This window comes from Cebus imitator, unplaced genomic scaffold (assembly GCF_001604975.1).
Source record: "Cebus imitator isolate Cc_AM_T3 unplaced genomic scaffold, Cebus_imitator-1.0 Scaffold284, whole genome shotgun sequence".
In the NCBI taxonomy this organism is placed as follows: domain Eukaryota; kingdom Metazoa; phylum Chordata; class Mammalia; order Primates; family Cebidae; genus Cebus; species Cebus imitator.
In genome coordinates, this window is record NW_016107599.1 from 1948787 (window position 1) to 1965590 (window position 16804).

At 44.2% G+C, this 16804-nt stretch overlaps 1 protein-coding gene across 4 annotated transcripts in view; it reads right to left on the minus strand.

Moving 5' to 3' along the window:
• TRAPPC9 (trafficking protein particle complex 9) overlaps positions 1-16804 on the minus strand; it is a 715201-nt gene that overhangs the window by 633122 nt on the left and 65275 nt on the right. For all 4 annotated transcript variants that reach the window (XM_017501725.2, XM_017501724.2, XM_037728923.1 and 1 more), the window contains one exon: positions 8934-9059. In XM_017501725.2, coding sequence (XP_017357214.1) covers positions 8934-9059 — 126 coding nt within the window. The remainder of the gene's footprint in view (positions 1-8933; positions 9060-16804) is intronic.

The window sequence follows — 16804 nt, forward strand, 5'->3', positions numbered from 1 at the left end:
AAAAAAAAAAAAAGTGATATAACAATACCAAAATGGGAGAGAAATTTTGCAATGCATGTATCTGATAAGGGACTACTATCCAGAATATATAACAAACTCTTACAGCTGAACAATGAAAAGAAAGTAAAACCCAATTTAAAACCCGACAAAGAGTCTGAATGGACATACAAGTGGCCAGTAAGTACACGAAAACATGCTCAGCACCACCAGCCATCAGGGAAATGTGAATCAAAACCAAAATGAGACATCACTTCATACCCACTAGAATGGCTCTCATCAAAAGATGGACAGTGACAAGTGTTGATGAGGATAGGAGTAATCAGAGCCTTCATTTGTCGCTGGTAGAAATGTAAAATGGCACAGCTGCTTTGGAAAAATCTGACAGTTCCTCAAAAAGTTAAACATCGAGTTATACATGACCCAGCAATTTCTCTCCCAAGTATATATCCAAGAGAACTGAAAATAGGTACAAACACTTGTACATTCCCACAAACTACATGTACATGAGCGTTCGTAGCAGCATTATTCTTAATAGCCAAAAGGCGGAAACAGCCTAGTGTCCATCAAGCGATGCATGGATAAATAAAACATGGTCTAGCCACACAGTGGATACTATGTGGCCGACAAGAGGAATGAAGGACTGATTCGTGCTACAACACGGAGGGAGGCACCGTGAGAACATGGAGCTAAGTGAATAATCTAGACACAAAGGGACAAACACTGTCCTTTTAGGTGAACGGCATAGAAGCGTTCATTGTACTACTCCGGTGGCTTTTCTAAAGGTTTGAAGCCTTTCCAACTAAAAATGAAGTATACTACACATTACAAATATAAAGTAGTAAGAACAATCCCTCACGGGAGGGTTGTAAGGATTCAATGCAGACACAGGTGCGCACATCCACCAACGGTCATGGCTGTCACTGCCGCTCAGATGAGTGGTGCTGATACTGGCGAGTGCCACAGGATGGAGTATGAGTCCTAGCTGACTCCACTTCAGGCATCTGACAAACATTAATAAGCGCCTGGTCTGTGACAAGCATTGTGCTTGGCGCAGTGGCCAAAAAAAATGAATAAGACACAGTCCCCACTCTAGAATCTGCATGCATTACCAAACTTTCCTATTAAAAATGTATCATGTTAATATTCAGCTCGGCTCTAAGGTAACCCCTAAGGTAATGAGCTTAGAATTTCTAAAAGCAGTAAGTGTCCATAATACGCTGTTCATGCATTTATTTACATTTTGCCTCATTCTAAAAAGGAATCTAAAATCAATTTTTTAAACATACAATTTAACAACAATAAAAAAAAGAGAGGGATAAAAATCAGTGTAAAGGGAAAATGAGAATTCTAATTAAATGAAACCAGGGGAAGGTTAAACCACAAAAATGTCTGCTGTGAAGTAGGTGTAATTATTAAGGGTAAGCTAGACACTCAGCTCTAAGGCTCCTAACACCTAAAGCAAAAAGGTAAAGATGAAGGTCGGGCAAGGTGGCTCATGCCTGTAATCCCAGCACTTTGGGAGGCTGAGGTGGGTAGATCACTTGAGGTCAGGAGTTTAAGACCAGCCTGGCCAACAGGGTGACACCCAGTCTCTACTAAAAATACAAAAATTAGCCAGGCAGTAGTAGTGGGCGCCTGTAACCTCGGCTACTCATGAGGCTGAGGCAGAAGAATCGCTTGAGCCTGGGAGGCAGAGGCTGCAGTGAGCTGAGATCAGGCCACGGCACTCCAGCGTGGGCAAAAGAGTGAGACCCTGTCTCAAAATAAATAAATAAATAGGAAGAGATAAATATCAGTGAGTATCTTCACCAAGTGCAGGCATGTCCCCTGCAGGAAGCTGTGAAGCACCACTCTCGTCTCGGAGCACCATTCTCGATGCCTGCGTTAAGCAGAACAACCCACAGCACAGATATGGGGCTCATTCTCCAGGCTCTCGCTTTTGCTTTGATTTAGTCCTCTCCCTCACTCATCCCTTTATTGGGCTTCAAATGGAGCTCTGAAATCCAACCTAAGGATTGGGTCAGATTCCCACTACTTTGCAGGCAGCCGCCATCCGGAGCGCAGCGGGGCATCCGAAGCCCACCTGGCTTGCTCATTTCTCTGCAGCTTTGACTGCTCACTCAAGAGAGGTTTCCTCATATGCCTCCTTCTCTCTCCTAAAGACAAAGTGCCACATCCCAGGCTTGTGTTCAGTCAGACATGTCTCCATTCCCTCTCTCCCCTTTTCCTGACTGTCCTCCTTCCCCATCCAACAGTTTCTTTGTGAGACCTATGAATTCCTCACAATCCATCTCTCAAAGCCATGCACGCTGCTGGCCAGACTGAACTGTTTCAGCCTTAGCTAAGCTGCATTCCTTCTACTTTCCCCTTTCTGTCTTAAAAAGCTTTTCCCAAATCTCCCCATGCCTCTGATTTTCAGCTTAAATTGACATAAAGTTCTGAGGTTGCAATTATTATGTGCATATCTAGCAGGCTTTTGCTGGGTTCCCTTAGCAACAGCTTCATTAAGGAACTGCATCAAAAATTTTAAAGAGGCTATTCTTACATCTCAACAGAGTAGCCTGCATAAAATTTGAATGGCTTTGAAGAGAAAATTAACCACGAACAAAGAGGTAGCAGGTCTTAGTCAGCAGTATCGTAAGCCAAAATGTTTTCAAACGGCTCGGAATCATTCCTGAATATTTGGTTTGTGAGAGGAAAGGGTGTTGGATTTAACGTGGGTTGATCCTAGCGTATGTTCTCGAATCTGGTAAAGTCGGATTCTTTTCCAGCTTTTCAAAGAATTCCTTACTACCATTTTCTCTTACTGTCACTTGCCATCCTCAACTAATCAAGAATGAAGAAAATAAATTTCAATCGTCTGGGTTGTTTGGGGGAACTACCTGATGTGGTGCATAGAGTTTGAATTTTAGAGCCCAAATGGTTTAAATACCAATGGTGGTATCTACAAGACAGTCCTGGATCCACGGCAAACTCCTCTCCTCAATTTCCCATCCCTGCAATGGAGCATAATAAACTACTAAGCAAAGTTGCTGTGATGATTATGGCCAATATCTGAAAAGCATCTGCCTAAATGCATGCGGCATGCCAGCTGCTTAATCACTGGTATTACCAATGAGTTTCAGCTTATCCGATAACGCAGAGGCTCTGCCTTTTCATCTTTTTGTGTACCAACAGAGCTTATTTTACGGGATTAATACTCCTAGAGCAGCCCTGACTAGAAAACTCCCCAAGTCTACAAGGCAGAGCATGTTCTCTTCCTTGGATCAAATTTACAATTATCTGTGTTTATGTTTATCTGCTCAGTACCCATTTCCCCCACTAGACCACTTCCCCCTCTTGCAGTCAGTGCGAGACTATGTCTGTTTTGTCACCCACTGAACATTCAAGGCTAGCAGATGCCTGGCCTCTGGTGTAAAACATGTGAGCAAGGGTAGGAAAGAGATAACCAACATGCTTCCCGGAGGCCCTTCTCCTCTGAAATCATGGTCTGGCTTTGGACAAGCTGTACAACCTTTCCTTAGCCTGAGGTTCATCCTCTGTAAACAAGAATAACTGTACTGGAACAGAATTTTAAGGATTAAAGAACATAACCAAATGCACAAGCTAGTAAACTATCTGCTAATGGGTCCTCGACAAACAGGAACGGCCTGCATCCCTTCGATACAACCAGTGAGCAGTGAGGCAGACATGTTTGCTAAATGCTTTTTTTTTTTTTTTTTTTTTGAGATGGAATCTCACTCTGTTGCCAGGCTGGAGTGCAGTGCTGAGATCTCAGGTCACTGTGATCTCAGCTCATTGCAACCTCTGCCTCCCAGGTTCAAGTGATTCTCCTTCTTCAGCCTTGCAAGTAGCTGGGACTACAGGCATGAGCCACCATGCCCAGGCAATTTTTGTATTTTTAGTAGAGATGGGGGTTTCACCATGTTGGCCAGGATGGTCACGGTCTCTTGACCTCGTGATCCACCTGCCTTGGCCTCCCAATGTGCTGGGATTACAGGCGTGAGCCACTGCGCCCGATCTACTGACTGCTTTCTAAAAGCCAAGCACAGTGCTTAACACTTTATATGCATTTTTCTCTCATTTACAACTTATAGCAACTCCAGAAAGAAATGCATATTATCATTCCCACTTTATTGTATTTATTTATTTATTTTTAAGATGGAGTTTTGCTCTTGTCGCTCAGGCTGGAGTGCAGTGGCACCATCTTGGCTCACTGTAAGCTCCACCTCCTGGGTTCAAGTGATTCTCCTGCCTCAGCCTCCCGAGCAGCTGAGACTACAGATGCCCGCCACCACGCCCAACTATCATTCTCATTTTACAGATTTGGAAACAGGCTAAGGAGGTCACATAACTATTCCAGTTTGCACGTGAGGAAATAGCAACTTCAACCTAAATCTGGGTTGCCAAAGTCCATGCTTTTTCCACCTCACCTCTACCTCACTAATTGCCTGTAAAATCCACAAGTCCAACCCATAAATTTATAGGTAGACAGCCATTAAATGAAGTATTTGCTGCCATTTGTGAATTATCTTAGATAGATAATTATCACAAACCACTCACCTAAACAACTCAAGAAAATACAGGTCAATCCATACCCCTCCACACAAAGAGGAACAAGTCTGCGGTGAATTCCGTCAAACAAAAAAACCCTTTCCAATACCACTAAATCCAGATGTATTATTTATCAGTTTTTATATTTGCACAGGGATTCTTAAAGCAGAAGGAATCTGCAATAATAGTATCTCAGTTCCTTTCAAAATCTCCACATTAGCCAAAATAATTTCCAGGAATAGATACAACTCATCAATTCTACAATGGAACATACTTGATCAAGAACCAAAGGCTTGTTCTATTTCAGAAAAACTACAGACCCTTCTTCTTTGCTGTTCTTATAAAATCCCACCAGAACTCATTATCTTGCTGCCTGCTCATCTGGCAAACAAACAGGGAGATGAGTCAACTCAAGCCAAGCCTCGTGCTGGGGAGAACTCACAGAGCCAGGGAACCACATCTGCACTGTCCCCGCCCGCCCAGCGCGGGAGACTGCGGTTCCCCTTCTGGCATGCCTTTGCTGACCTCTAGTGGTCCACAGGAAGAAAGAGCCAACAGCAAAAGGACAGGCTGTTCCAAAGAACAAAATGTCCTCACATTTTAAGTGAAAACATTTTATCCATGAAATGTGTGTTTCCATACCCAACAGTGAAAACAGATTCCCCGCGAGCCCAATTTATCGGCATTAACTTGCAAAGGCAACTCCAGTTGTTAAGGGCAAGCCAGCCTCAAAGCCCTGTCCTCGGCTCCCAACCAAACTGTCTGCAATTCCACTGCTTCAGGCCTTCAGAGGATCCGTTTAGAAGCACAGTCCACCCTCCACTCTGTCACAAAAGATGTCCCTTCATGCCTTTCAATCTGATCATAACAGGTGCCCATCGCAGAGTCACTTTACAGAGCAGGCACTAAGACAGTACTGAACAGGAAGTGGCAAAGCTGGTCCTTCCAGTGACCACTAGCGCTTCTTTACAGACCAGAATATTAAGAGGCACCAAGTGACTGTGCTCAAGGTTCACAGCTAACGGGGGCCACGCAGGGGTCTGAACCCAAGCCCATCTGACAGCTTGACTCCACCGTGACTCCCACCTTGGACTCCTCCAGAGATTCGCTCCTGCCCACCTGATGACTGCTATGCAAGACCTGCGGCAGGATCTGACCTCACCCTGCGTTTGGGCCTCTCTTCCCCACACTGTCCCTCACAGACAAAACTGCTCTGGCCCCCAAGTGACTTGTGCTCGGAGCTCACACTCAGCCACATGTTTCCACCCAGTCCCTCTGCTCAGAGGCTCCTCAGCCCCACTCTGCCAGGCCCTTTTCATTCTCCTCAGAGAGCACCTCCTCCAGGAAGCCCTGCACCCTCAGCACTGAGAGCATCAGACTCCGGGACAGGGCCCACATCCTCATCAGCCCCGCAAATCTGTGGCCCGGGGCGGCACTGAACCCCTCCCCTCGTAGGTCCCCTGAAAAGTGTGTCAGATGAGACACATGATCCAGACGTTGGTTCATTTGCCAGGCATCACTGGAGATAAATACTGCCCACTGGGCGCCCGGGGAACTGAAGCTTCCACTTTGAAGTGCCACGTTTCCGCTTCTGCCTATCTTTTCTGGAAACTTCAACACAAACCGAAAGATAAGGTCTCTTCCTAATGCTCCTTGGTGACACACTACCGACGGTGGTGCTGTTTCCCTACGCTATGTGGCCGACAGCTCTGAGGGACTGTGTTGTTTCTTTTACCCGGTTTATTGGCTTTACTGCATTCTTGTCCCTCCCTTTGGTGTGATGCTGACACTCTGACTTATTGGCCTCCCTGCCAGCATCTAATCTAGGAAATCAGCCGAGATGAGGGGTCCCAGGGATGGTAAATACACTTTACAGAAGAAGGAACTGAGGCACACACAGGTCAAATGTCTTGCAAGGCAAGTGAAGCTTGAACGCCAACCCCAGCAGTCTGTATCCAGTCCAAACGCTCGACTCTCATGCTAAAATACCTCTCTTTTTATAGACTGTGGCTATAAACATTATAAAGTACCAAAACATGGACAACTCTGAGATGGTGGTGAACTGCTATTTTGTTTCTACTTAGGTTATCTGCTCTCAATTGAAAAAATTAAGAACCTCTGTAGTCAATATGACAACATTTCGATATATCAAATCCCAATGATAGAGACATAAGTGTCTTACCTGTTTATGAGTTCAAAATAGAAACTGACTTGAAAGTCTCTCCTCTCTCTTCTACCCTCTGCCCTGTCTCTCCCCTGAGCCCCCAGACCCCACGCCTCTCCCGTTATGTGCGAAGCAGAACCTCTCCTTTCCCTCCACCACTGCCTTGTGGCTTGCCCTCCTGGGGGCCCAGCCTGACCGTCAGGCACCTAATGGAGCAACACTCCATTCCACCCAAACCGATCCCACAGTCGGCCGCTGACCTTTCCACATAGACCCCTAAGCACGTTTCCAGCTGGCTGGCCTTGCTGCCAGCAGCCTCCCTCCTCTAGGGAAGCTGTCAGCACTGCTTGCCTGGGCTCCCCAAGGGCCTTTGCAATGGGCCCCCTCCCTCCCTCTCCCCCACTCTCCCCTGGCTCCATACAAATCTGGTCGCATCAGTCCCCGATGTGAAGACCTTGCTTTTAAAACCCACCGCTCTTAGAAGCAGCCCCCAATGCTTCACCTGGCCAAGAAAGCCCTCCTGCTCAGACTCTGTCCTCCCTACCCTTCACTGTCTCCCTCCCTCCCTCCCCTCGCTCTCCATCTCCCCCTCTTTCACCCCCACCGCCCGTCTCTTACTTATTTAGTCTCTCCCAGTGATGGGCTCTGTCTGTTTCAGAGAATCACCCATGCTGAGCCATTTCTTTCCAAATGACCTTCACCCATTTCCTCTTTACCTGGCTCCTATTCATCCTTCAAGGCCCAGGTCCAATCTCACTGCCGTAGAGACAGTCCCTGGCCCCCACACCCTCCACCTCCATCAAACTAAGTTAAATCCTTTTGCCACTTGCTCCCTTGGCACCCGTGCCTCCATTTTTTTCCCAATTACCCCACTGCTCAATGCCTGCCTTTCCCACAAAACTGTCAGATGGGTGAGGGTAGGACCCGCCTGCCTCACCTCTCTTTCCCCCACCTTAACACGACGCCCTCCTAAGGATCTGCTGAATTACAGTGACCTATATTCTCATCCTCCTCTTGTGTCCTTAAGCAAACTGTTTAACTTGGTCTTGGTTTCTCTGTCTATAAAAATCCAAGTTAAACTAACTACATATCTAAAATCCTTCTAAGACTATCAGTTTTAGGATTTAGCATCAATTCACAACTAAAGGTTTTGATCATTGTTTTATTAAAAATCCATTCAGATTCAGATTTAAGTAATATTTAATAATATCTGACACAGTAGTGTCAAAGTAGCTATGTAAGTACTTTCACAAACTGCATGTTTTATAAACCCAACACCTCAAACAGGGTTACAAATGGCAAGTAACTGAAGATAAGAGGCATGAAGCTTATTCAAGATTGCAAAGCTGGTAAGACAGTTATTTATCCATACAAACAAACAAAAAAAAAATTGAGCCAAGTGTGGTGGCTCACGCCCATAATCCCAGTCCTTTGGGAGACTGAGGTGGGTGGATTACAAGGTTGGAAGTTCAAGACCAGCCTGGCCAACATAGTGAAACCCCGTCTCTACTAAAAATATAAAAATTAGTAGGGCATAATGGCGCAGGCCAGCAGTCCCAGCTACTCAAGAGGCTGAGGCAGGAGAATTGCTTGAACCCGGGAGGCAGAAGTTGTGGTGAGCCCAGACTGTGCCACGGTACTCCAGCCTGGGCAACAGAGGGAGACTCCATCCCCAAAAAAAAATTGGAAAGGACAACAAGTTCTGAATTTTGAAAGTTAAATACCACAAATGAAAGAAGTAAAATACACAAATAACGATGTTAATTAGAAATCAAGTAAAGGGCTCAGTGCAGTGGCTCAAGCCTATAATACCAGCACTTTTGGAGGCCGAGGCGGTCAGATTACGAGGTCAGGAGCTTAAGACCAGCCTGGCTAACATGGTGAAACACCATCTCTACTAAAAAATACAAAAACTTAGCTAGGTATGGTGGCACACACCTGTAGCCCCGGCTACTGGGGAGGCTGAGGCAAGAGAATCGCTTGAACCGGGGAGGCAAAGGTTGCAGTGAACTAAGATCACACCTCTGTGCTCCAGCCTGGGTGACACAGCAAGACTCCGCCTCAAAAACAAAAAAAAAAAAAAAAAGAGTTCAGATTCAACAGTTTTTATCACAGCATGCTGAACCTCAGCAGAATAAAATAAGCTGAATTCACAGTGAATAAATTCCACAAGAACTGGAGTAACTCTTCCACTCATAGGGAGACATACACTCACCTGCCGAAGGTTAATGTACACTGCGTTCTGAAGAAATTCTGATGCTTCCATGCTCCGTTTCTGAATTGCAAGGACACGTACAGCCTTGATGCACGCTTCCAACTCAATCACTCCAGCATTCTTATACTGCAGGGTGTAAAGGAAGTGCCTCCGTCAAAAAAGAGTTGAGATGTTTCCATCACATTCTAAATGCTGTGTCACTGGGACTCAGTAACTACAACAGCACTTCCCCCAACACACGGCTCCAGATGCCCTTCCTGATGTGGTTTGGCTTTATGTCCCCACCCAAATCTCATCTTGAATTGTACTCCCATAATTCCCACATGTTGTGGGAGGGACCTGGTGGGAGATAATTGAATCGTGGAGTGGTTTCCCCCATACTGTTCTTGTGGTAGTGAATAAGTCTCATGAGATCTCATGGTTTTATCAGTAGTTTCTGCTTTTGCCTCTTCCTCATTCTCTTTTTGCCTGCTGCCATCCATGTAGGATGTGACTTGCTCCTCCTTGCCTTCTGCCATGATTGTGAGGCTTCCCCAGCCACATAGAACTGTAAGTTCAATTAAACCTATTTCTTCTGTAAATTGCCCAATCTTGGGTATGTCTTTATCAGCAGCATGAAAACAGACTACTACAGTAAACTGGTACCAAGTGTAGAGTGTTGCTGAAAAGATACCTGAAAATGTGGAAGCAACTTTGGACCTGGGGAACAGGCAGAGGTTGGAACAGTTTGGAGGCCTCGGAAGAAGACAAGAAGATGTGGGAAAGTTTGGAACTTCCTCAAGACTTGTTGAATGGCTTTTGCAGAAATGCTGATGGTGATATGAACCATAAGGTCCAGGCTGAGGCAGTCTCAGATGAAACGAGGAACTTATTGGGAACTGGAGCAAAGGTGACTCCTGTTATGTTTTAGCAAAGAAATGGCAGCATTTTGCCTCTGCCCTGGAGACTTGTGGAACTTTGAACTTGAGGAAAATGATTTAGGGTATCTGGCAGAAGAAATTTCTAAGCAGCAAAGCATTCAAGAGATGTCGTGGGTGCTGTTAAAAGCATTCAGTTTTAAAAGGGAAACAGAGCATAAAAGTTTGAAAAATTTGTAGCCTGACAATTTGATAGAAAAGAAAAATCCCCTTTTCTGAGGAGAAATTCAAGCTGCAGTAATTTGCATAAGTAACAAGGAGCCAAAAGTTAATCCCCAAGACAATGGGGAAAGCATCTCCAGAGCCTGTCAGAGGTCTTCACAGCAGTCCCTCCCATCACAGACCTGAGGCCTAGGAGGAAAAAGTGGTTTCACTGGCCGGCCCGGCTCAGGGTCCCCATGCTGTGTGCAGCATAGGGACTTGGTGCCCTGTGTCCCAGCCACTCCAGCCAAGGCTGAAAGGAGCCAATATAGAGCCTGGGCCGTGGCTTCAGAGGGTGGAAGCCCCAGGCCTCGACAGCTTCCATGTGGTGTTGAGCCTGCAGGTGCACAGGAGTCAAGAACTGAGGTTTGGGAACCACCACCTAGATTTCAGAAGATGTATGGAAATGCCTGAACGCCCAGGCAGACATTTGTTTCAGGAGCAGGGCTCTCATGGAGAACCTCTGCTAGGCCAGTGCAGAAGGGAAATGTGGGGTCAGAGCCCCAACATAGAGTCCCTACTGGGGCACTGCCTAGTGAAGCTGTGAGAAGAGGGCCACTGTCCTGCAGACCCCAGAATGGCAGATTCACCGACAGTTTGTATCATGTGCTTGGAAAAGCCACAGACACTCAACATTAGCCAGTGAAAGTAGCCAGGATGGGGGTTGTACCCTGCAAAGCCACAGGCGCAGGGCTGCCCAAGACCATGGGAACCCACCTCTTGCATCAGCATGACCTGGATGTGAGACATGGAGTCAAAGGAGATCTTTTTGGAGCTTTAAGATTTGACTTTCCCACTGGGTTTCAGACTTGCATGGGGCCTGTAGCCCCTTTGTTTTGCCAATTTCTCCCATTTAGAAAGGCTGTATTTATCCAAAGTCTACACCCCCACTGTATCTAGGAAATAACTAGCCTGCTTTTGATTTTATAGGCTCATAGGTGGAAGGGACCTGCCTTGTCTCAGATGAGACCTTGGACTATGGAATTCTGAGTCACTGATGAAATGAGTTAAGACTTTGGGGAACTTTTGAGAAGGCATAATTGGTTTTGAAATGTGAGGACATAAGATTTGGAGGGGCCAGGGACAGAATGATATGGTCTGACTCTGTGTCCCCACCCAAATGTCATCTTGAATTGTACTCCAATAATTCCCATGTGTTGTGGGAGGGACCTGGTGGGAGATAATGGAATCATGGAGGTGGCTTCCCCCATATACTGTTCTCGTGGTAGTGAATAAGGGTCACTAGATCTGTGGTTTTATCAGAGGTTTCCACTTTCGAGTCCTCTTCTCATTCTCTCTTTGCCTGCTGCCAACCCTGTAAGACAGGACTTGCACCTCCTTGCCTTCCACCATGATTATGAGGCCTCCCCAACCACAGAGAACTGTAAGTCCAATTAAGCCTCTTTCTTGTAAGTTGCCAGTCTCCGGTATGTCTTTATCAGCAGCATGAAAATGGGCTAATACATCTCCCCACCAAGGCTGGAGAATTTGTGAGAAAGTCTATCCTTTATGGGAGCAAAAGAGATTGGTGGGGCTGAGTGAGTCTAAGAATGCATCAATGTGTATGCATTCATTAAAATAATATGACCAAGGCCGGGCGCGGTGGCTCAAGCCTGTAATCCCAGCACTGTGGGAGGCCGAGGTGGGTGGATCACGAGGTCAAGAGATCGAGACCATCCTGGTCAACATGGTGAAACCCCGTCTCTACTAAAAATACAAAAAAAAATTAGCTGGGCATGGTGGCGCGTGCCTGTAATCCCAGCGACTCAGGGGGCTGGGGCAGGAGAATTGCCTGAACCCGGGAGGCGGAGGCTGCGGTGAGCGAAGATCGCGCCATTGCACTCCAGCCTGGGTAACAAGAGCGAAACTCCGTCTCAAAAAATAATAATAATAATATGACCACAGTAGCTTGCTATTTTGCAAAATTTCAAAATGTCATCAATGAATACTTTGCTATTCGGTTCTGCTTATCATCCCTTGTAGTACTCTAAAACATTTTTAGAAACTCTCACACCTGCAGCTTTAATGCAGTTGTTGTAAATTCATTTTATTTAGTTGCAAAAAATCTGACTCCCTGTGTGTTCAATGCTTTCTGATTTTGTCTCAGAGTTGCTTCTTCCTACTTCTCAGTTCCTATTATGGTTCCTGAGATGAAGAACAAATGAGGGCGTTTGGAACAGAAAAGGCTCTGTGGAACTTCATTCTACTACGCAATAAACCGAGGAGTCTTTCTTAAGCTTCACCCCCAATTCTCCTGGCTTGAGGCCAGGAGAGCCACCACCAGCGCCTCTTACACATCGTGTGGCCCCAGACCCGGGAACATGGAAAGGAGGAAGGAGTCACGTTCCAGAACTCTTCCAAAAAAGAAGAGTTCAGCCAGGAGGCAGAGGTTGCAGTGAGCCGAGGTTGCACCACTGCACTCCAGCCTGGTGTCAGAGAGAGACTCCATCTCAAAAAAATTAAAAATAAATAAAATAAATAAATGAAAGAAGAGTTCAGATGGATGGATCTCCTTCCTTCCCTCCAGTGACCTTCTCCCTCCCAAGCCTCCAATGCAAAATCTTCCATACTGGCCATTCTGCATTTTTCTTTTCTACTCCAAACCTTTTTTATTTTTTATTTTTTTCCTAATTATCGCAGCTGGAGTGGTTTTAATCTGATGTCACATAATTTAATTTAAAATTAAAGAAAGCCTTTATAGAAGTTAAGTCCATGCATACTAGTACCTGAAGAGAAACGGAGATTGGGAGGAGTAACACACTAATATTCTTTTGCATGTGAAAACCAATGCATGTAACGAACAAGCCTTTGCTGAGACCCACTAGAGGCCTGGCATGGCATCACTGCTCGTGAACATGCAGTCTATTTACCAACCACGAAAAAGCAAAGGAGCAACTGGCCATCCTCCTCACTAAAATCATGCATAAAGGGGGACAACCAGTTTTATACTTACTATGCCAGAAAGGGTGGGCTTCATTCCTTCCCTTTCCACACACATGACATATATATAATCTGTGTTATCACAGACGATCAGAAAAAGAAGCTATTCATACTTATTTCAATACCAACAATGAAGTAAGAAATCTATCAATTGTATATACTGTTTTATAACACAAGAACATACTAACATAGAGACTTGATTCTATGGAAATACTCTTTTTCCTTCAAAACTTTTAAAACAGTTTCTATTGAAGTGAGAATAAAAGTCACTGCAAATTGTTCCACATATTTTTGGTTAAATTTACGTATTTTAACGTACATTACAAAGCTATTTAAAATGAAACCATGAAAAAAAAATGTTTTTGAGACAGGGTCTTGCTCTGTCACCCAGGTTGGAGTGTAATGGTGTGATCACAGCTCATTGCAGCCTCAATCACCCAGGCTCAGGTGATCATCCCACCTCAGCCTCCCTGGATGCTGAGACAACAGGTGTGCACCACCACACCCAGCTAATTTTTTTGTATATTTTGTAGAGGCAGGGTTTCGCCATGTTTCCCAAGCTGGTCTGGAACTCCTGAGTTCAAGTGATGCTCCCAACTTAGCCTCCCAAAGTGTTAGAATTACAGGCATGAGCCACTGCCTGTAACTCAACCTCTTTTTTTTTTTTTAATTCTTTCCTCCCAACCAAATTTTCATGGCTAGAATACTTAATTTATTATTCCTCAAAAATTCTAAAATAATTTGTTCAAGTTTTAAAAAAATCAGATTGGAGTTTTGATAGGGGCTTTCAATACGTTTCATTCTGGGTGGTTATGTGCAGTGGCTTTGGCCTTTAATCCCAGCATCTCAGGAAGCCATGGTGGGAGGATTGCTTGAGGTCAGCAGTTCCAGACCAGCCTGCGCAACATAGAGAGACTCCATCATTAGCTAAATAAAAAATTAGCCAGGCATGGTGGCGTGCGCCTGTTGTTACAGATACTTGGTCATCTGAGTGAGGCAGTGAGGTAGGAGGCTGAGGGTGACAGGATTGCTTGAATCAAGGAGTTTGAGGTTACAGTGAGCTGTGATCATGCCACTGCACTACAGACTGGGCAACAGAGCAAGACCCTGTCTCAAAAAAAAAAAAAAAAAAAAAAGGTGGGTGCAGTGGATCATGCCCAGCACTTTGGAAGACCTGAGACAGGCAGATTGCTTGAGCCAGAAGTTTAAGATAAGCCTGGGCAACATGGTAAAACCCCACCTCTACAAAAAATACCAGACACAATTAGCTGGGCAAGGTATTGTACACTTCTGGTCCCAGCACACAGGGAGGCAGAGGTGGGAGGACCACCTGAAGCTGGGAGATCAAGGCTGAAATGAACTCCAGCCTGGGCAACAAAGCAAAACGCTGTCAAGAAAGAAAGAAAGAAAGAAAGAAAAGAAAAAGAAAAAGAAAAAAGAAAAGAAAAGAAAAGAAAAGAAAGGCTTTGAGATATTAAGTAAACTACTAAAACAGATAAAATATGGTGCTGAAGAAAAGAGATTCATAGAAAGGAATGAACAGTTAATAAATAGACACAAGTATGTGAAAGTATTTAGTACAGGTGAGAATTCAAATCAAAGAGAAAAAAATATGAATTCAATACATCATGGTAGGACAGTGAGATAATGACCTGAAAAATATAAATTGTATTCTTATGTCATAATACACACAAAATAAATTATAGATAATGATAAAAATTATTTTAAATGCTAATGATACTGAATACAAATATTATCTCAGCTTAACTACAGTTCTATGAGATGATGGGTACTGTTACCATCCCCATTGTAGAGATTAAAAAACTGAAGAAAAGAGTTTAATTCTATTGTTGAGAAAGTATTTCTAAGCAGGGCGGGCATGGTGGCCAACGCCTATAATCCCAGCACTTTGGGAGGCCCAGGTGGGTAGATCACTTGAGGTCAGGAGTTTGAGACCAGCCTGGCCAACATGGTGAAACCCCGTGTCTACTAAAAATATAAAAAATTAGCTGGATGTGGTGGCTCACACCTGTAGTCCCAGCTACTCGGGAGGCTGAGGCAGGAGGATCACTTGAATCCAGGAGGCAGATGTTGTAGTGAGCCCAGATCATGCCACTGCACTGCACCCTGGGCAACAGAGTGAGACTCTGTCTCAAAAAAAAAGCATTTCTAAGCATAATACTAAACTCCTAGCCTCAAGTAATCCACCTGCCTCAGCCTCCCAAAGTGCTGGAATTACAGGCATGAGCCACCACACTCGGCTGTATTGGCAAATATTTTTTTTAAATAATAGCTAACATTTATGGAGGAGTAACTTGTTAATAACCTTTTTGGAGGACAATATAGGAATATATAACTCTTTTTTAAAACGTATACTTTTTGGGTTTTTTTGACAGAGTCTCACCCTGCAGCCCAAGCTGGAGTGCAGTGGTGTGATCTCAGCTCACCACAAACTCTGCCTCCAGGCTCAAGTGATTCTTGAGCCTCAGCCTCTCAAGTAGCTGAGACTACAGATGCATGCAACCACATCTGACTAATTTTTTATATTTTAGTAAAGACAGGGTTTCCCCATGTTGCCCAGGGTGACCTCAAACTCCTGAGCTCAGGCAATCCACCTGCATCAGCCTCCCAAAGTGCTAGGATTACAGGTGTGAGCCACTGTGCCCGGCCAAAAAAAAAAAGTATACTCTTTAACTCAACTCAACTTCTAGGAATTGTTCCCTTAAAAAAAAGTCAATCCAAAAAGATGTATCTATAGGGACATTTATCAGTTAACTGTTTACAGTGGGGGAAGAAAAAATGAAAATAAAACATAATCAGTAACAGCACTGGTGAAATAAATGATTCTACATCTTTTCACTGTCTATTAGAAGAGGAATTTGGAGAGTAACTTGAACATAACCTATGATAAATAAATGTTAACATCCAGGATAAATTTCTAGAAAAATTGAACCTAATGGAATACTGATACAAGAACACAAGAATATAGGGGCAAGAATGTTTGCTAAAGCATTTTTTTTCTAATTCACAGTGAAAAAGTGAGAAACCCTAAGTATCCATCCACAAGAGAATAATTAAGTAAATTAAGGCAAGCTGTGAAATCTGTAAGAGCAGGCATTTCATCTCGTTCTAGGTGGTGTTTAGGAGCATCACAAAATGCCTTGATGAACACGTGACTATATCCACATTTTAGAAAACCTTTCCACGCTATCTGAAAGAAGCAAGCAGTTCTAGAGGTGAGAGTACACCCATGGTCTATGATATAACATAATATAATCCCATTTTCGTAAATAAGATATACATGTGTGTGCTTGCATGTGTGCATACATGCACGTGTGTGTGTCCGTGTGTGTATATCTCATAGGCATAGATAAAGGTCATGAAGGCTATGGACTGAGTTGTTGATAATCAATAAACCAAGTTGTTAGTGAGGGTAAAGGAGGCATGTCAGTCTTTTGTACAACTTTTCCTTTTCGGTATTTTAGTAAGTACATTTGGAATTCTAAATTGTTTTCAATCCAAACTAAAAAGAAGGGTGCCTCCACAAGATGGAAGCTTCTACGGGTCACTGAACATTATGCCACAAAAGATTTCAACAGCAGAGAGAAACGCATACTATGCCAAATGGAAAACATGGGTCACCACACAGTAAGTAAGTAAACTAGCTCCATTTCTTAAAATATAAATAATATACACTGACTAAAGGACCAGAAAATAGATATACAGTATTAACAATCATTATCTGTGAATACTGGGGCCATGGTAGCCTTTTTTCTCCCTTTTCCAAATTTATTATACTAAACCTACACAGTT